The sequence below is a fragment of the Mercenaria mercenaria genome, chromosome 10 (assembly GCF_021730395.1).
Source record: "Mercenaria mercenaria strain notata chromosome 10, MADL_Memer_1, whole genome shotgun sequence".
Taxonomy (NCBI): domain Eukaryota; kingdom Metazoa; phylum Mollusca; class Bivalvia; order Venerida; family Veneridae; genus Mercenaria; species Mercenaria mercenaria.
The window spans coordinates 39,181,081-39,202,362 of record NC_069370.1 but is presented as its reverse complement, the minus strand read 5'-3'; the positions used below and the strand labels follow the sequence as shown (position 1 = coordinate 39,202,362).

The 21,282-nt window shown below is 35.4% G+C and overlaps 2 protein-coding genes across 7 annotated transcripts in view; both read left to right on the top strand.

Moving 5' to 3' along the window:
* The window catches only part of LOC123560798 (sodium- and chloride-dependent creatine transporter 1-like), a 42,744-nt gene extending 39,402 nt beyond the window's left edge, over positions 1–3,342 (top strand). For all 6 annotated transcript variants that reach the window (XM_053552830.1, XM_053552833.1, XM_053552831.1 and 3 more), the window contains one exon: positions 2,020–3,342. In XM_053552830.1, coding sequence (XP_053408805.1) covers positions 2,020–2,106 — 87 coding nt within the window. In that variant the 3' untranslated portion in view covers positions 2,107–3,342. The remainder of the gene's footprint in view (positions 1–2,019) is intronic.
* A 6,715-nt stretch (positions 3,343–10,057) lies between these two features.
* LOC123560386 (uncharacterized) lies at positions 10,058–20,844 on the top strand. Its single transcript, XM_045352583.2, has 6 exons — positions 10,058–10,159; positions 10,748–10,897; positions 11,224–11,303; positions 12,477–12,551; positions 16,843–16,984; positions 20,280–20,844. Exons 1-6 carry the CDS (start codon positions 10,138–10,140, stop codon positions 20,813–20,815), a joined length of 1,005 nt encoding a protein of 334 aa, XP_045208518.2. The 5' UTR covers positions 10,058–10,137; the 3' UTR covers positions 20,816–20,844.
* The last annotated feature ends 438 nt before the right edge of the window (positions 20,845–21,282 follow it).

Sequence of the window (21,282 nt, the reverse complement as noted above, 5' to 3'; positions counted from 1 at the left end):
GCGGCGTCCACAGACCTTGTCCGGAGCATATCTTCTACATGCATGAAGGGATTTTGATGAAACTTGGCACAGTTGTTCACCATCATGAGACGGAGTGTCATGCGCAAGAACCAGGTCCCTAGGTCTAAGGTCAAGGTCACACTTAGAGGTCAAAGGTCAAATTCAAGAATGACTTTGTCCGGACCATATCTTCTTCATGCATAGAGGGATTTTGATGAAAGTTGGCACAATTGTTCATCATCATGAGAAGGAGTGTCATGCGCAAGAACCAGGTCCCTAGGTCTAAGGTCAAGGTCAAGGTCACACTTAGAGGTCAAAGGATACAAGAATGAAAACTTTGTCCGGAGCATTTCTTCTTCATGCATAGAGGGATTTTGATATAACTTGGCACAAATGTTCACCACCATGAGGCGGAGTGTCATGCGCAAGAACCAGGTCTCTAGGTCTAAGGTCAAGGTCACACTTAGAGGTCAAAGGATACAAGAATGAAAACCTTGTCTGGAGCATTTCTTCTTCATGCATAGAGGGATTTTGATATAACTTGGCACAAATGTTCACCACCACGAGGCGTAGTGTCATGCGCAAGAACCAGGTCCCTAGGTCTAAGGTCAAGGTCACACTTAGAGGCCAAAGGTCAGATACAAGAATGACTTTGTCCGAAGCATTTCTTCTTCATGCATGGAGGGATTTTGATGTAACTTGACACAATTATACACCATCATGAGACGAAGTGTCATGCGCAGTTCCCTTCTTTCGAATTACTTCCCTTTGTTGTTACTGTAAATAGCTTATATTGTAACTTTTTCATTACTAGTCGTAGGGAAAAATAGAGACCACTTTTCTGTAGTACAACATGCATGCTACATCCAGTTTTGAGGTGTATTTTGACCAGTCTCTACCTGGTAAAGATTTTTGTGAGGACTTACAATTTTTTTTTTGATTTTTGATTTTTTTTTTCTTTTTTTTTTTTTTTTAAGATTAACTTCCCTTAGTTGTTACTATAAATAACTTATATTGTAACTTTTTTATAATTGACCGTAGGGAAAAACCAAGACCACTTTTCTGTGGTACAACATAGATGTTACTTTCCAATTTTAGGTGTATTTTAAGGTATCTCTACCTGGTAAGGAGTTTTTTTGAGGACTTAGAAAAACAAAACACTTAGTTATTACTAAACAACCACAAAATTAAAATTCCATTTGCAAATACAGGTGCTAGAGTAAAGAAATTTGCTGTGACGGGCGTATATTGTGACATTCTTGCACTCTTGTTTATATTTTTGTGGAACAATTTGAATTTGATTTGGATATAATAAATAATACTATATTGTCAATATTGTCTCTTTATATATGATGCAAAATATAAAAGGAAAGGGGTTGTTTTAGATGCACAGTTTGCCATTCTAGGGTAATAGAATTAAATATTATTGTTCAGATAATTTGTTGCATGTCTATAAAAATAATAATTTATGCTGTCAATGGCTGCCAGTCGCCTCGGACAGAACTTGTGGTGTATGGGGATTATAACAACCAATGGTAGAAAATTATGCTTGATTCTTTTTAGACACAAAAGACATGTCAATCCGATGTATACATTTTTGAATATCTCTCGAGTACCCTGTGTTTTTACCTTTGCATTGAAAATGCCTTACTAGGGTACACGTTAACCCTTACCCTGATAAATTTCTTTAACGAACTTGTCCGTCTTTCAATTTGGACAGTACCATTAACTGTTAAAAGGGGTGCTTACAAAAAAGATACTGACTGAATGGCGGACAGTTTAGATCATGATCAGACTGCACTACACGAACTAAGAAATGTACCGGACAAACTATAGTTATCGACAAACATGATCTAAACTGGTCGCAAAGGCTTAATCAGTTGTGTCCAGCATGATAAGGGTTAACATAGGGAGTTTTTACAGTTCTCTTTGATGATATCGCATTCCGTCGTATATTTGATCCGGTTAAGTGTCGCTATTGAAGACTTCAGGTTTGTCATTTATTTTCTGTTATTTCAGAAATGGGTACAAGTCACGAGACCAATCCTCAATGCTCACCAGATACCAGACACTTGGAAAATAAGAGATACATCATGTGTCAGCTGAAAAGTTCTTAAATATTTCTATAATACTGTTTTATACAGCTTATGAAAATTATTACAAACGTAATGCAGCTATTTAAGTGTCACAAACATTTTATTATTCTTCTACCTTGGATATCTTAGTCATATTCATTATGCAGCTAAATTTAATTGTTACGAACATTTTAATCGTCTTGTACATTTGGTGTCTAAATAATTTTCATTATGCCTTAAAATTTAATTGTAACGCACATTTTACTTTTCTAAAACAGTGACTTACTAAATTTTTGTTGATAAAGTGTCACGAACATTTTATTGTTTTGTACACTAGCTAACTAGATCATACATGAAAACTTAAGTGTCACGGACATTTGATTGTTCTTGTACAGTGGATGTCTTAATCATATTTATTAGGCAGCTAAACTAAATAATTTTCGTTATAAAGCTAAACTAAAATGTCACGAACATTTTATTGTTCCCTTAACTGTATTCATTTTGCAGTTTAACAAAGTCGGAATGAATTTGTTATTTTTCTTATATCATTGGTTAACTATATCATTGTTATTATAAAGTGTCACGAACATTTTATTCCTTTTACAAATTGGCTGTCTTAGTCATATTCATTATGTATCTAAATCAGATTGTTTCGAACATTTCATTTTTTTATACAGTGGCTAACTGGATCATTTTCATTATACAGGTAAACACAGTTGTCACGAACATTTTATTCTGTTTGTACATCATATTTATTATGATGGTAACTTGTTTCGAACATGTTATTTTTCTAATACAATGACTAACTATATCATTTTTATTATATAACTAAAGTTTCACAAACATTTCATTCTTTTTGTAAACTGGCTGTCTTAGTCATTCATTATGCAGCTAAACTAAAATGTAACGAAACATTTTTTTTCTGATACGTTAGATAAATTAATCACTTTCATGAACAAATCATTATGCAGCCAAACTAATTTGTTACGACCATTTCATTTTTCTAATACAGTGACTAAGTTAATCACATTCGTTATATATAGCCAGAACTACTAAATTGTAACGAAATTTTATTTTTCTAATATGATATTGGCTTACTAAAACATTAATGTTATATAGCTAAACTAAAGTGTCACGATCATTTCATTCTTATTTTACATTAGATATCTTAATCATATTCATTATACAGCCGGGCTAAACTCTTTTTCTTATGTATTAGCTAACTAAATCTTTTCTATTATGCAGCTAAATAAAATTGTTACGAACATTTCATTCTTAGTTTTACATTGGCTCGAACGGTACAATTAAACAAGATTCATCAACAACAGCAGTATCTATCGACAGTACAGATTAGATAAATCATTTTGAAAGTATCTTCTTATAGCAGTGAGCACAATTCCCAAACTTGTCAAAAAAAAAAACAAAAAAAAAAAACAACATTTTAAACATTCGAGAAGGAACAGGGAATACAATATTCAGTATATATTCTCCCAGTTCGTACCATTGAAAAATACGACGTTCACTTTGTATGAACCACAAAAGAAAGGCACCAAAGTTACGATAACGCCGCTATGGGATAACGTGCCGCTGTTTTAACGATGCCCGAGTGTAATTAGAGAGAACGTTCCTTCTTTGTTCTGTCTGGTGAACAGAATTATCGGGAATCCGGTTCTAATGTTTATTATAAAAGGGTTATTATAACAGTAGCTTGATCTGGGATGTAGTATTCTCTTCGAATGGATTTTTCCAGACCTGGATCATCCGAGGCGCGCATGTGTGATCCGGTCTGGTAAAATCTATGAGACTCGAATGCAACATCCAATATCAAGCTACTATTCTAATTTTCCTAATATTATATACCTCTATGTACTAAAAATTCTTTTACAAAAAAAAAAAACTCCAGACATAACGTTACAGGTGATATTTTAAATTGGAACGCCTTTATTTAGTAAGCCGTTGAAACGTTAATATTACGTCATTTTCGTTTACCCGCGCTAGACTTGCGCATATTATATGTGATTTATTGATTGAAAAGCGCAATAAAATGTATCACATGAATAATAAAATAATGCCATTGTCTGTAGCAGAACGGTCGAGGCGGAGAATTTTTAAGACTTATTTCTTGTTTGAACTATTTATAGCTACGGGTCATGAATAAATATAAAAGAAGTCCGGACGCACACATGATACGAGATTGAATTTCAAAATAGTTCAATACAGGATTTTTGAAAATCTCAAGTTTCCGCGCAGTTTAGTCGTTTTAATCTGCTTGCTAAAAATATATATGATGTGTAATGATGTTTGAAACACATGAAGAAAACTATCCAGTAAACTTTAAACATACAACTTGTCAATATATTAGATTATATGGTGTCATCTGTTTACTAATCGGCTAAATGCTAAGATTGTTCAGTTTTGGTTGCCTACCGATAATAATATATAAAGATCATTTGGAAGAATACAATGCAACCAAGCAAAACGTCTGTCTGGAATGAAACTGTTCATGAGAGGTATTGGGAGAGGTAAAAGTGCAACATTCCTCAAGCGCTGTACTCTGTACTGTTGTATTTATAGACCCCATGATTCCAAAGGACCAGACAATCTATCGACACTGCATCCAAGGACGGGGAGATATTTTAAGGCCGCCACACGGTAATTAGAAAGTAAAATGATACTTTTAAAGTATAGAATGCAACCATGCAACATAATAGCAGTTTCGGTTTGAGTGAGTCAGTTTATGAGTGGAAATGGAAAGCGCAACACCCATCACGCCTCGAAGTGCTTGCATTCGCCAGGGCATGTTTACACGCATTAACTAGACACTGCCCAAGGGTACGGTCAAATCAGTGTTTGCTTGTACCCGGTCTTATCATGTACAAAGACTAGACCCGAGAACAAATATTTGTATCGATGGTTTTCATTGGCTGACTCATTTCATGCGAGAATATCATCAACGGTACAGATATACTTTCAGAGTTTCTCGGAATACTGTATACAGTTACAAACTTGATTTTCAGAACCTCAACCTACATGTCTAATATAAAAGATTTGCAATATTAGCATGACTATATACATTTCAACACAAGCAGTCTACAATACGCATCTAACATCTGGTTTTCAGTTTACAAGACTTTCTGTGCACTACTGGTCGCGAAATCTAATAACGAAAAAAGCTAAATTCTCGCACAACTGAAACTTGATTTCTAGAATTAAGAAATAATATGCTCCAAACAGTGATTTGTCATTGAATAAAATCATTGTTTGTTTGGAGTTTAGATGCGAAGGAATTATATCACGAGCGCGCAGCCCGAGTGATATTATTATACGCACCTAAACGATAAAAAATATAGGCGTTAAGTTGGTCTGCAGTTTGCAGTTCGCAATTCGAATTGCAAATCGCAAACTGTTTTGCATTTTGCAGTTCGAATTGCAAACCGCAAACTGTTTTGCATTTTGCAGTTTGAATTGCAAAATGGATTTTTATTTTGCAATACAAGATGTATATGATCCATAACTTGCTTTCCAAGAAAGATGTTAATGACGGTTTTGAAACATTAAAATTTCACCTTTTAGTCTCCTTAGCACTTTGTAATTGGAATTGCAAACTGCAAAATATTTTGCATTTTGCAGTTCGAATTGCAAAATGAATGTTTATTTTATGCTCACTGATGAAATACTGTGTTTTATCAGTGAGATATAATCATCCATATCACTCACTGATATCACTCACTGTAAATGCCGATCTACTTTTACAGCGTGTATGAATTTTAAATTATTTGCTTAAAACAGGATGAAAATTGTAGTCGCACTTTGTTCCTCGAAATTCAATGATGTTGAGGGACAATATATTAATTCACCTGGTTTTTACGCGTTTTCTGCTAGAATAGCTCGGGTACCAACCAATCCCTCGGGATTCTGCGGATGTTATACCACGAAAAAAAAAACAAAAAAACAAACAGTATGCGTTATCCCTACATTGCGCTTTGTAATTTGAATTGCAAACTGCAAAATATTTTGCATTTTGCAGTTCGAATTGAAAATGCATTTTTATTTTCGATTCAATATATGTATCGAACTACGATGAAGGTTCTCAGAAACATGGTATTTTGGGGGACTTTTCAGACTTGAAATTTTAAAGTTTTAATCTAGGTTGCGTTTCGTAATTTGAATTACAAACTTCAAAATATTTTGCATTTTGCTGTTCGAATTGCAAAATGAACTTGTATTTTGCGTTCCAGAGTTCAAGTTTTCAATATCAATTGAGCTTTGTAATTTGAATAGCAAACTGCAAAATATTATGCATTTTGCAGTTCGAAATGCAAAATGAATTTGTATTTTGCGTTCCAGAGTTCAAGTTTTCAAAATCAATTGAGCTTTGTAATTTGAATAGCAAACTGCAAAATATTATGCATTTTGCAGTTCGAAATGCAAAATGAATTTGTATTTTGCGTTCCAGAGTTCAAGTTTTCAAAATCAATTGAGCTTTGTAATTTGAATAGCAAACTGCAAAATATTTTGCATTTTGCAGTTCGAATTGCAAAATGATTCAATATGTATTAAACTGCGATAAAGTTGCTCAGAAAGATAGTATTGTTTGGGGTTCTCAGACTTGAAAATTTAACGTTTCAATCTTAGTTCCTACTGGCCTTGATTGTGATCTGAGGTCAGTGTACTCAGCCCATATTCTTTTCCTAGCATCGCCAAAAAGACAACTCGTTAAATCTTTACCAGAATTGGAAAAAAAACGCATTTGAAATTCGAACTGCAAAATGCAAAATGGAAAATATTTCGCGGTTTGCAATTGAAATTACAAGTACAGGAATGATTTTAAAGCCTGAAAATCATTTTCTCGGAAAGCAAATCGCGGTATATATTTCTTCAACCGCAAAATTAAAATCTACCATAAAACTGCAGTTCTTGACACGTTTCGAGGATGTTTTAACAAGAGAGTAAACGTGTTCTCGTGTTCACGTGCTATTAAAACAGTTCTATTTATATATGCGCGTTTTATGCTAGAATTGCGTTAACGCATGTTCATTTCGTGTTATAACATCATCAGATATCCCTCGGTATTCTCGCTCTACCGAGCTTTGGCACCAACAGATCCCTCGGGATTCTGCAGATGTAAATATAACAAGAAAAAAAATCGTGCGTTATCCATACATTCATTTTGAAATGCAAAGCGCAAATGAGAATGAAATGTTTAGTTAAAAATTCTAAAAAATTCAAAACATTAACATCTTTCTCGGAAAGTGAATCGCGATTAATTTATATCTTAAACAGCGAGAAAAAAAAATCAGTTTTTCAATTTGAAAAGCAAAGCGCAAAATATTTTGCATTTAGCAATTAAAAATACAAAGCGCAAAAAGTGACTGAAAAGTTCGATTTTAAAGCCTGAAATATATTCATTTTTATACGCCCGTTTGAAAAACGGGACGTATTATGGGAACGCCCCTGGCGGGCGGGCGGGCGGGCGGGTTGGCGGGCGGGCGGGCGGCGTCCACAGACCTTGTCCGGAGCATATCTTCTACATGCATGAAGGGATTTTGATGAAACTTGGCACAGTTGTTCACCATCATGAGACGGAGTGTCATGCGCAAGAACCAGGTCCCTAGGTCTAAGGTCAAGGTCACACTTAGAGGTCAAAGGTCAAATTCAAGAATGACTTTGTCCGGACCATATCTTCTTCATGCATAGAGGGATTTTGATGAAAGTTGGCACAATTGTTCATCATCATGAGAAGGAGTGTCATGCGCAAGAACCAGGTCCCTAGGTCTAAGGTCAAGGTCACACTTAGAGGTCAAAGGATACAAGAATGAAAACTTTGTCCGGAGCATTTCTTCTTCATGCATAGAGGGATTTTGATATAACTTGGCACAAATGTTCACCACCATGAGGCGGAGTGTCATGCGCAAGAACCAGCTCTCTAGGTCTAAGGTCAAGGTCACACTTAGAGGTCAAAGGATATAAGAATGAAAACCTTGTCCGGAGCATGTCTTCTTCATGCATAGAGGGATTTTGATATAACTTGGCACAAATGTTCACCACCACAAGACGTAGTGTCATGCGCAAGAACCAGGTCCCTAGGTCTAAGGTCAAGGTCACACTTAGAGGTCAAAGGTCAGATACAAGAATGACTTTGTCCGAAGCATTTCTTCTTCATGCATGGAGGGATTTTGATGTAACTTGACACAATTATACACCATCATGAGACGAAGTGTCATGCGCAGTTCCCTTCTTTCGAATTACTTCCCTTTGTTGTTACTATAAATAGCTTATATTGTAACTTTTTCATTACTAGTCATAGGGAAAAATCGAGACCACTTTTCTGTAGTACAATATGCATGCTACATCCAATTTTGAGGTGTATTTTGACCAGTCTCTACCTGGAAAAGATTTTTGTGAGGACTTACAATTTTTTTTTTAATTTTTTTTTTTTTTTTTTTTTTTAAAGATTAACTTCCCTTAGTTGTTACTATAAATAACTTATATTGTAACTTTTTTATAATTGACCGTAGGGAAAAACCAAGACCACTTTTCTATGGTACAACATAGATGTTACTTTCCAATTTTAGGTGTATTTTAAGGTATCTCTACCTGGTAAGGAGTTTTTTTGTGGACTTAGAAAAACAAAACATTTAGTTATTACTAAACAACCACAAAGTTAAAATTCCATTTGCAAATACAGGTGCTAGAGTAAAGAAATTTGCTGTGACGGGCGTATATTGTGACATTCTTGCACTCTTGTTAAATACTGAAAAGCTCAAAACATCACAATTCATATACATAATGAATAATAAGTAAAACTTCATTTTGCCATTCGAATCACAAATCGCAAAAAAGAAAAACGACTTGACTGAAATATCCGATGTTAAAGCCCGACTTGCTCAAAATATTAACATTTTTCATGGAAAACGATTCGCGGATTATATATATATCTCGAACTGCAAAATGAAAGTTCATTTGCAATTCGAACTGCAAAGTGCAAAATGCAAAATATCAAGTTTGTAGTTTGCAATTCAAATTACAAAGTGCAAATTAGATTGAAATAATAAATTATTTCTTAGAAAGAGAATCGCCGTTCATATATGTCTTAAATTCTCAAATTAGATTGAAATGTTAAATTTCAAAGCCTAAAAAAATGCGCTTCATATGTATCGTGAATCGCAAAATAAAAATTCATTTTGCAATTCGAACTGAAAAATGCAAAATGTTTTGCAGTTTGCTATTCATATTACAATGTACAAATTAGATTGAATTGTTAAAGTTTCAATCCTAAAAAGCCCAAAACAATAACAGCTTTCTCGGAAAGCAACGCGGTTCATACAAGTCTTGAATTGCAAAATAAAAATTAATTTTGCAATTTGAATCGCAAACTGCAAAACAGTTGGTGGTTTTCATTTCGAATCGCAATCTGCTAAACGGTTTGCAATTCGAACTGCAAAATGCAAAATAGTTTGCGGTTTGCAATTCGAATTGCGAACTGCAAACTGCAGACCAACTTAACGCCTATTAAAAAATGATTTAATTCATGAGCAAATCACGGTTTGAGATATATTATTTCGATTCTAACACGTCATCAAGGATTATTACGTACGTCCTTGACGATATCCATCAAATATAATGCCCGATTTCTGTTGATTTCTTTATGCCGTAATAATTGTGACCTCAGAAAAATGAATTGTTCATTAATAGCACACAGTTTTCAGCCTTCTTTGTTTTTAATAGGAAAACAAATCGGGTTATGTTAGAATGTACATTATAATTTTAAGGTACAAATATTTATCTAACATCTTTGTTTTCAGTTTACAAGCCTTTCTGTGCACTCCCGGTCGCGAAATCTTATAACAAAAAAAGCTAAATTCTCGCCACTGAAACTTGATTTCTAGTATATATTATAATTTAAATCTACAAATGAAATATGTTATTATATGAAAATTTGACCTCTTGATGTCACGACTGATCTTAAAACAGCCGTGATAAAAAATTATAATGTTTAACCTAGTTACTGGGACAGCTATCGGAATCTATTGATAAGACCTATGTGCAGTTGACAGGAGACATGTTATTTGTCCTGAGCATAAGTAAGTATGCAGTTTATGAATGTATGTCATTTCCGCAATAGTACAACATATACTGTGATATTTTAAGATTTTAAAAGTTGGTAAAGTTGCATTTGGTTACCATTTCGCGTGTGACATCGCTTATTGCAGATATTCTAGCAATGTTAACCTGTTTAAACACTGTTCCTTTTTTGTCATTGTTGTCAAGTTGTTTCTTTGTACTTTGACTTAAATGGCAATCATTTACAAATCCATATATACGCTGCAGGGTTTCATTTTAGGCAGAACATGTTGTACATTTTTCTTTACTTTCATTATTTGTTTCTAACATTTGATAAGACTTTCCCTTATGAAGTAATGTTTAAACGATAACCATTTTTGTTGATTTCTGTTAATATAAAACAAATTAAGTACACCAGCGGGCAAAGGTTATTGTTCTTGTCAGGTGAGTTCCCTACCAATCAGTCCAAATAATCAAATACATATGAAAGGCGGTTTATGAGCTTTCGACATTCCCTTAGGTCAGGCTATGACAGGGTAACAAATATGGATTATATTTATACTGTTTCAATAGAATGACTAAACTGAAAGTTTGAAATTGTATTTCAGTCGTATTTCTGTCTGTTAGCTCAGTGGCAGTGCAGGATTGCCACGACATTGATCCAGCAGCATGTCAGTTGATGGCAAAGCAAAGACCAGACCTTTGCTCTGACGAAACAATCGCTAAAACTGCATGTCCACAATTCTGTAAACAATGTCGTAAGTTCTTTGAGTCAAATTAACAAATTATGTCATCTAACTTGTTTCGTCTTGCACATTCGATTTCCTTTTCCTTTTATAGCAGTAACTGTTAAAGTTTATTAAATAATCGCTGAATGAGTTTTTCTCGTTTTCTTGATATGTCCATTGATAACTTCTATTGTTGAAATTTATACATTATGTACTTTTTTAAGAAACAATTATTTCGACGTAGATTTCCCTCTTTTGACCAATTAACTACCCTTCTGAAAACAGTCCGTTTTCATAAGAGAAATATGTCTTAGAAAAAAAATATGCTCATAAATTTCATCATGACGTTTTTCCAGCGGTTACATGCTACCAGTGTAATGCTACTGTGAATGACTATCATCTATGTAACACGAAGATGGCCTGCCGGGAAGGACAGGTATATCAGTATATGAGCCGCACCATGAGAAAACCAACATAGTGCATTTGCGACTAGCATGGATCCAGAACAGCCTGTGCGTCATGATCCATGCTGTTCGCTAACGGTTTCTCTGATTGCAATAGGCTTTGAAAGCGAACAGCATGGATCCTGACCAGACTGCGCGGATGCGCAGGCTGGTCTGGATCTATTCTGGTCGCAAATGCACTGATGTTGGTTTTCTCATGGTTCGGTTCAAATTTCAAAAGAGAAAGTAACTGCTTTAGAATAAAGGCCTGTCCTTTGTCGATACATGTTTCTGTATACTATTGTCTAATTAATTGAATAATAAATAAATAATATCATTACCTAGCTGTGTTAACTGTCTTCCCTTATTCAGTGAGTTCATTAGTAGAAAATCAAGTTAATGAACACTACTGCAGTCAGGATTACAATTTATTTGGTCGTTTGTCCACAGTATGTGTATTTGTTGTGTACACGCAGTTTAAATGGCTCACTTCCTTCAGATCTGAAAATTGTTCTCTGCTTTTCTGTTGTTTTTCCGAGTTGACTAAAATACAGACTGTCCATTTTGTAATGGTCATAGGACCTGGTAGCGCATTTAAAGTGCTTTGAGCGTTTATTGGAAGAGTGCATTTCTTTTGGATGTTATATTCAGATAATATTTAATTATATGACATATTTTGGCGTATAAAGTATTGTAAGAAAAATTGTGTAGATATACAAACACAAATCATAACACCAGGTACATTTTACTCTACACTAAAGTCCTGTTATCACGTATATGTACAGCACTTGTTTCAAAATGGCAAGTTTCCTTCCTCTCATATATTTGCGACTTCTTTAACTCAAAAATTCTCCTGCCCAGGAAATATGGAAACAACCCCTTTTAAACCAGCTATAAAATATTGAAAGCTATCTACAAGATATAGAATGCTATCTCATAAATTATAGCATTAGCCCTGCCAGCTAGGTAGCCTACACCCTAGAGATTTATGGAATTACATGACGAAATACATACTCACCCTAGGTGACACCAGAATTCTGCCGAAAGTAGCAGAGACTCTCTGCAATGAAATACTCTAGGGAAAGAAAAATGAGACATTTCCATTTTAAAAGTATTCAATTCTTTATAACAGTATGGACCCAAAATGGCTAATATACTTCTTTCAGATGTGTATGAGGAAAGAGCTGAAATCTGCAATTGACGGACATCACGAATATGAAATGACGTGTGCAGAAAAACAGGTAATTAAAAAAACTTGATTTAATGCATGTTATCGGAAAGCTGACATTTTAAAATCATAAATAACCGAGCAGACATACATCTCGCAGAAAAAATCCATTGCGGGTTCTAATTAGTTTTAAAAGAACTACTTTTGTAAGTTAATGTATTATGTCGTCTTCTGCATCATTTTCAAAGATTATCTTAAAGTACAAGGTGTTGAGACTGTAGGCTTACACCAGCTAGTGAGGATATAACATTTTATTTACACCGCCTTGTAGCGTCATAACTTTTGGGGTTAAAGGGTTTAAAATGTGGCTGCCACATTTTTCGTTATAAGTATAAAATATATTACAAATTGTAGTTTCTTGTTAAATCCTATTTCTGATAATTACTTTCATAAACATTTGTCATAGGTTTGAATATAGCTGAATATACTAGAATGTTTTATTGAATCTATTATTTTAATTACTTCCCTTTATGGCTCTAACTATAACAAAGCATGTGCAAACTTAAAAGTAGTGCTTTTCTAAGCATGTAAGTACGCATAACATCTATTTGAAAAAGTGTTCTATTTGTTTTTATACGGTGCCCCTAAAGTGACATGTTACACACATTTTTTCCAATTAGGTAATGTGAGACTTTTTTTTATTTCGTTTAAACGAAATGATTTCGTTTAAACGAAATGATTTGGTTTAAACGAAATAATCATTTCGTTTAAACGAAATAACTTATTTGGTTTAAACGAAATAACATTTCGTTTAAACGAATAACTTTTGGTTTAAACGAAATAACTTATGTTCGTTAACGTTAAATAATATATTTCGTTTAAACGAAATAACTTATTTCGTTTAAACGAAATAACTTATTTCGTTTATTTCGTTTAAACGAAATCATTTTGTTTAAACGAAATAACTTATTTCGTTTAAACGAAATGATTATTTCGTTTAAACAAAATAACTTATTTAGTTAAAACGAAATCATTTCGTTTAAACGAAATAACTTATTTCGTTTAAACGAAATAAAAAAAGTCTCACATTACCTAATTGGAAAAAAGTGTGTAACATGTCACTTTAGGGGCACCGTATTTTTAAGATAAAAAGTTAAAACATAATTATAATTAAGAAATAATATATCTCATCGGTGATTTGTCGCTGAATAAATCACTGTTTGGAGTTCAGATGCGAAGGAATTATATCACGAGGGCGCAGCCCGAGTGATATAATACTACGCATCTGAACGACAAACAGTGATTTATTCAATCTTGAGCAAATCACTAAATGAGATATATTATTTCGATTCTAACACGTTACCAAGGACTTTAAAGTACATCCTCGTTGGCATTCATTTAATACTTGCCCATTTTCAATCGGTTTCTTTTCCAGCGCGCCGCTACGCCGTTTCACACTATGACGTAATAATTGTGACGTCAGAACAGTGAATTGTTGTTTAATAATTTACTGTTTCCATTCTTCTTTGTTTAATAGGAAAATGAATCGGATCGTGTTAGAATGGACGTTTAAGGTAATGTAAAAATGACGCCACGATTACTTTAGATGCTTAATAGTAATGTTTACAAAATGGCATTTGCTTGGTATATTCTTAAAGGTGACCGTGTTTCGCACTGTTTTGCAATTTTTAAACAACTTTTACCGTGCCGTTTTTTATAAATTTTGTATAACTTATGGTATCTCCTCAAGCTCAAGTAGAGACAAATTTCAAAGTGATGGCCACTATCCAAAACGTTTGCAGAGAACTCATTTTACCATTAATTTTAATAAAAGAAACATCAAACTATTGGTAAACAATTATAAAACACAAAATAAAAATGTCAATATCATTTCTTCTAGGGTGCCTCAAGTAAACGGATTTAATGAGACAGAATTCTAACTTCAACATTGAAAAAATAAGGTCGAATCCTGTTTCTGTTTTGAATTTTGCTTACTTCATTCAAAAATAACCTTGGGGCAGACGTAAAACCTACCTAAATTTCTTCCACGATATGTAATCTAAAGAGTGAAAGCAAAATAAAGAACTTTTACCGGATGTAACACAATATCTTTAAAGATGTGTACTCTACCCCTTCTGTTTAAGTAGTAAATTCACTTTGAACAGCAAAAAATCGCTTATCAAATTATTTTTTCCATTTTTGTACAATAAATCAATTATAAGTCTTGAAAGAAGTAAAAACTTACTAGAAAAAAAGGGAAAAAATTGGTCCCATTGAATACTCTTCAAAAAGGAGGTACTCTATTACGCTTCTAATACCTTAATTAAGTAAATGTAAGTCGAAACATAGTAAGTTGGGTATGATGTGTATTTTAGACCACATTATACATAACAGACGATAACCTACGGTGTTCCGTTTGGACAATCGTGACTTTTTATTTAATACTAAACCGCGATGCACGATGGTACGATGACGAAAACGCGATGGCGCGATGGCACGATGATGAAACAACGATGGTACGAGGGTGAAAACGCGATGACACGATGATGAAATCGCGATGGTGCGATGGTACGATAGTGAAATGTCGATGTAATATCGCGTTTTTATCATCGTACCATCGCGTTTTCACCAGCCCACCATCGTGTCATCGCGTTTTCATCATCGTACCATCGTGCCATCGCGTTTTCACCATCGTACCATCGCGTTTTCACCATCGCACCATCGCGTTATCATCATCGTAACATCGTGGTTTCACCATCGTACCATCGCGTTTTCACAATCGTGCCATCGCATTATCGTCATCGTACCATCGCGTTTTTACCATCGTACTATCGCGTTATCGTCATCGTACCATCGCGGTTTCACCATCGTGCCATCGCATTTTCACCATCGTACCTTCGCGTTTTCACCATCGTACCATCGCCTTCCGGTTAGAAATGCGTAATCCCGTACACTTGTATTTTGTCAACAATAGATGAATGTATATTAATGTATACTGTGAGAAGAAATGTACCATTTAGATTATGCTGTTTTGCAAAATGTTTTACAAAATGTTCAGTGCTCAGTTCATTAAAACTGTAAAATCTTCAAGGCCACGTCCTTTGTGTTTTATGTATGCATGAAAGTAAATAAAAAGCTGGATGTAATAGTCACATGGTATTATTCAAACTCAGCTTATTCTTGTTAGGATGTAGAAGGTAAAAATGAGATTGTATCAAGCCTGTATTTTACTGACACATATACTGTACCACTGCGCATGACCACCGGAAGGCGATGGTACGATGGTGAAAACGCGATGGCACGATGGTGATAACGCGATGGTATGATGGTGAAAACGCGATGGTACGATGGTGATATCGCGATGGTACGATGGTGATAACGCGATGATACGATGGCGAAAACGCGATGGTACGATGATGAAAACGCGATGGTACGATGATACGATGGTGAAAACGCGATGGTACGATGATGAAAACGCGATATTTCATCGACATTTCACCATCGTACCATCGCACCATCGCGATTTCATCATCGTGCCATCGCGTTTTCACCCTCGTACCATCGTTGTTTCATCATCGTGCTATCGCGCCATCGCGTTTTCGTCATCGTACCATCGTGCATCGCGGTTAAGTATTAAATAAAAAGTCACGATTGTCCAAACGGAACACCGTAATAACCAGCTACTTAATTAGCTAAAATATTCGAAGAATAGGCAGAACTACTGTGCGTTTCGATTTGTTTGTTTTGTTTGTTTTGGGTTTTACGCCTATTTCAACGGCATTTCGATTTGGTTATGCTGGTATGTCACACAATTATTCACTGTCAGATTAATTGGTTGGCATGCAATGCATAGGTGCCATAACTCTTCTTTGCTTTTTTTCCCGAAGAATTATGCCTAGCAATTTCTGGCTATTCCTTTTACGTAAACTGGTATCTCAAGACCTATTAATTGAAATAGTCTGAAACTTTACACAATTGTTCATTCTGATGAAGTGACGTGCTTTGAAGAAAGCTTCCTAACTTTTTGTGCATTTTACAAAATAAGCCCCATTTGCGACTGAACAATTTTTGGTCAAGTTTTTTTTATGTAAGCTGGTACCTCAGGATCCAACAATGGAACGAAACTTCACCACGCATATTTTGTTTGAGTTTCTGAGGTACACTGTATGGGCTACATAACTCTAGTTTGTATTTTCACTAAATTATGCCCCCTTTCCGACTTTTGTATCCATTAATCTAACTTTCTGTAGTGAAAAGGCTGTTGTATATTGTCTAGCGTTGCTATTCTGCGACATCTCTTGTTAGTATGTTGATCATGGAAATAACATTAATTTTACTCTGTTTTTGTCTGCGTTCCATTCAAGGCGTGTGACAATCCGTGGAGTGGATTGAGTGCCTTTGGAAAACGTGACATAGCACCACGTGATGTATCAGTGACCTGTTGTTCGGATGATCTCTGTAATTACCCTGAACCACTAACTACAACAACACAGTCAACGGTTACAGGTATCATGTTATTTGTATATTCTCCCTGAATATGGACATACATTGAATATTCAAAGCGTGAAGTTTCCGAGACGTCTGGCATTCTCAATAGACATTCGAAACAAGAACGACATTAGACATTTGAAACTAGAACATTCAAACCCAAAACGAAATTGGACATTCGAAATAAGATCGATATTAGACATTTAAAACCAGAACGACATTGGACATTTGAATCCAGAACAACATTGGACATTCAAATTCAGAACGGAATTGGACATTTACAATAAGAGCGACATCAAACATTCAACCCAGAACGACACTGGACATTTTAACCCAGAACAACATTGGACATTCAAAACCAGAATGGAACTGGACATTCGAAATACGAACGACATTAGACATTCAAACCCAGAACGACTTTGGAAATCTGAATCCAGAACAACATTGGACATTCAAACCCAGAACGGAATTGGATATTCAAAATTAGAACAAATTTGACTTTCGAATTAAGAACGACATTGGACATTAAAAATGAGAATGACATTGGACATTTAAACTTAGAACGACATTGGACATTCAAATCCAGTATAACATTGGACATAAGAAACTAGAATGACATTGGACATTCAAACCCAAAATGGCATTGGATATTCAAAACAAGAACGACATTAGACGTTCAAAACAAATACGACATTGGACATTCGAAACAAGAACGACACCGGACATTGAAATAGAGATCGACATTTGACATTCCACCCAGAACGACATTGGACATTCAAACGCAGAACGGCATTGGCTATTCAAAATTAGAACAACATTTGACTTTAGTTTTAGATCAATTTATACTAATTTATCTTAGCTCGACTGTGATGAAAGCATCAAGCTTATTTTAAAAAGAACCGCTCTGGAGTCATTTTCCAGGAAAAAAAACAGTCCTTTCGAATCAAGAACGACATTGGACAGTCAAACCCGGGACGACAGTGGATATTCAAACCCAGAAAGACATTGGACATTCGCAACAAAAACGACATTGGACAATCAAACCCGGAACGACATTGGCCATTCAAACCCAGAACGACATTTGGCTTTCGAAACAAGAACGACATTGGACGTTCAAACCCAGAATGACATTGGACTTTCGAAACAAGAACGGCATTGGACGTTCAAACCCAGAATGACATTGGACTTTCGAAACAAGAACTACATCGGACATTCAAACCCAGAATGACATTGGACATTCGAAACAAGAACTACATCGGACATTCAAACCCAGAACGACATTGTGCATTCGAAAAAAAAACTATATTAGACACTCGAAACAGAACTGACATTGGATATTCAAACGCAGAACGACATTTGCTATTCAAAATTAGAACGACATTGGATATTTAAACACAGAACGACATTAGACATTCGAAACAAGAACGACATTGGACATTCAAACCCAGAACGACAGTATATATTCGAAACAAGAATAACACTGGACATTGGAAACAAGAACTACATCGCTAGATCGGACATTAAAACCCAGAACGACATTGGACATTCGAAAAAAAAAAATGTTAGACATTTGAAAAAGAAATGACATTGGACATTCAAACCCAGAACGACATTCACATTCACAACGACAATAGACATCCGAAACTAGAACAACATTGAACATTCAAACATAAAACAAAATTGGACATTCGAAACAAGACCAACATTGGACATTCGAGTCCAGTACGACATTGGACATTCGAATCCAGAACGACATTGCACATACGAATCCAGAACGAAATTGGGCATTTGATCGACATAAGACATTCAAACCCTATACGACATTGGACACACACATCCATAGGGCACTGATACTCCCGCTTATTGAATGGTCATATGTCACTTGAAAATGCAAGACTAAGTAAATTATAATAATAAATTATAATTATAAGGTCTAATACTTTTTGAGAAGCTTGCGGTCGTAAATTTATGCATAGTTTTGTCCAAGTCAGAAGCCACAACTATGGTCTTGCTGAGTGAAATCCGTATCAACCCACAATATTCAGAACTTCACAAGTTGATCCCGATAAAGTTTTATGGCTCTAGGTGCAATACTTCTAGGCCCTTTATGCATGTTTGGCCTAAGTCAAGCCCAATAACTCTAAACCCAGATGCGCAGTTTCTCATAATGAGCAACAATCTTTTCGTGTTCCATGACTCTATATCAGATACTTTTTTAGATACGTGCGGCATAACACTTTTAATTCGTTAATAGACATTTTGACTAAGTCAAGGGTCATAACTCCGGTCTTACAGAGTTAAATCCAAAACATAACCCCAGGTGCACAACTTCACAAGCTAAATAATAATTTTGTGATGTTTTAAGACTGTAGAACAAATGCGTTTATGCAGGATATAATTTCGGATGGACAGACACCCGGACGAAGTTTGATACACCCTTGGTTTGAATGGGGGTGTGTTGGTTAGAAGCGGGACTGAGGTGGGGATTGGTAGAGGGGTACAAAAACTAAAATCAGCACTGTTCAAAATATATTTCAGTCGTAATAGTAAGGATTGTTTTCTCTTTTTCTTTTCGAATTTTTGGCATGTGATAATGTTCAAAAGTCATAAATTGCTTTATGACCAATTCAGTTGGTTTGTGCGATTACCGGAATCCTGTTAGGACCATTTCGTATGTCGTCCGTTGCGCTTTGAGGTCGACGCACAACAATGCGACATGATATCGCGACAAGACACATGACAATGCGATGCGACATCGCGGCAATGTGACACGACAATAATGTAAGCACGATATTTACTTGTAAGGGATGTCTATGTGAGATATTCGTTAGACATCGCTCCTGAAAGTCTGCGAGTGTTGACAAGCGCAATGGATTGGACCCTGTTGTGGATGTCTTTAGGAGGAAAAGCTAATTTGGCATTGCCTCCTGAAAGTCTGTGAGTGTTCCTGGAAATGTTGCAGACCAGTGTCAGTGGATTCTAACCCTTTAATGATGGATACGGCAGGAAGTACTCTGAAAGTCTGCGACGCGACAATGCGAAATATCACCTTTTTGAAAGGCGACAATGTAACACGACACTACGATATTACTGTCGTGTGTCTTTTCACATTTTTTTGCGATGTCGCGTCGCATTGTCGTGTGTCGTGTCGCTTTGTCTCGATGTCGTGTCGCATTGTTGCACTGTTGTGCCGCATTGTCGAAAGAACAGAAACAAAATATAATTTACTTAGGCCTTCTCATTTATCTATATGTTTATAGAATGTTAATGAAATATTTAATGTGCATGTATTAATCTAAATAACTTCTTAAAGGTTGCATCCGTGACTTGGTGTTGATTGTTGATGAGTCGACAAGTGTCAAAAGATACCACAGCGACATAAACAGATTTCTCCACGACGTTGTTGCCCCTTTGCCCGTTAACGATGCAGAAGTACATGTGTCTCTCGGATTTTTTACAACGGCTTCTAGACCGATATTTGACCTTGATGACCTCCATTCTAAGTCTGCGGTACTGCAAGCATTAGGTAGTCAGACAATACAGGGAGGTCACGGAGACATCAATGAAGGCTTGAAATATGTAGTAAACCACGCTTTGACACCCGCCGCCGGCGATCGTACATCAGCAAAAAATGTTGTGATTATTATCACTGATGATGGATCAGACAACAAAGCACTTCTGACGCCTTTAGAGCATGCGGTACATTCGAAGGCTGACGTAATATCCGTAGTTATTGGACACGTGCATTTGGCTAGTCTAGCATCTGACAGACATTACGCATTCCACATGCCGTCAGCGAGCGGCCTTTCGAAGATTTCAAAACAAGTCTCTGATTTGATTTGTACCTAAGAAAAAGAAAAAAAAACAATAAAGATCGTAAACCCTAAAAAAAAAAAAGAAAAAAAAAAGATATGTGCTTTGTTTTGATAATTTACATGCAAACTTATTTGTGTTTCCTGATAAAATCAAAATAACTTGCTATGCCCGTTAAAAGTAGTACTGATATAATTTTCTAATTACAAACTGGATTACCTACATATAAAATGTCTGTTAGATCTACATGTACCACAGACGCTTTTTAAATAAAGAAAATGTCAAAACTTCCCATGTTTCTATGTCGTAAATCTGTTATATTCGTGACAAGCAAATTTATGTTCTCTTAAGAAATAAATTATTTTGATTTTGGTGGGTATCGTCTTGCCTAACATAACGCCTCACTGCTAATCCGCACCTGTATTTGTATTTATAGTCGTATCAGTTCAAATACTAGTCTGACAAGTTTTAATCCCACGGGTTTTTCATGGGCAAATTTAGTG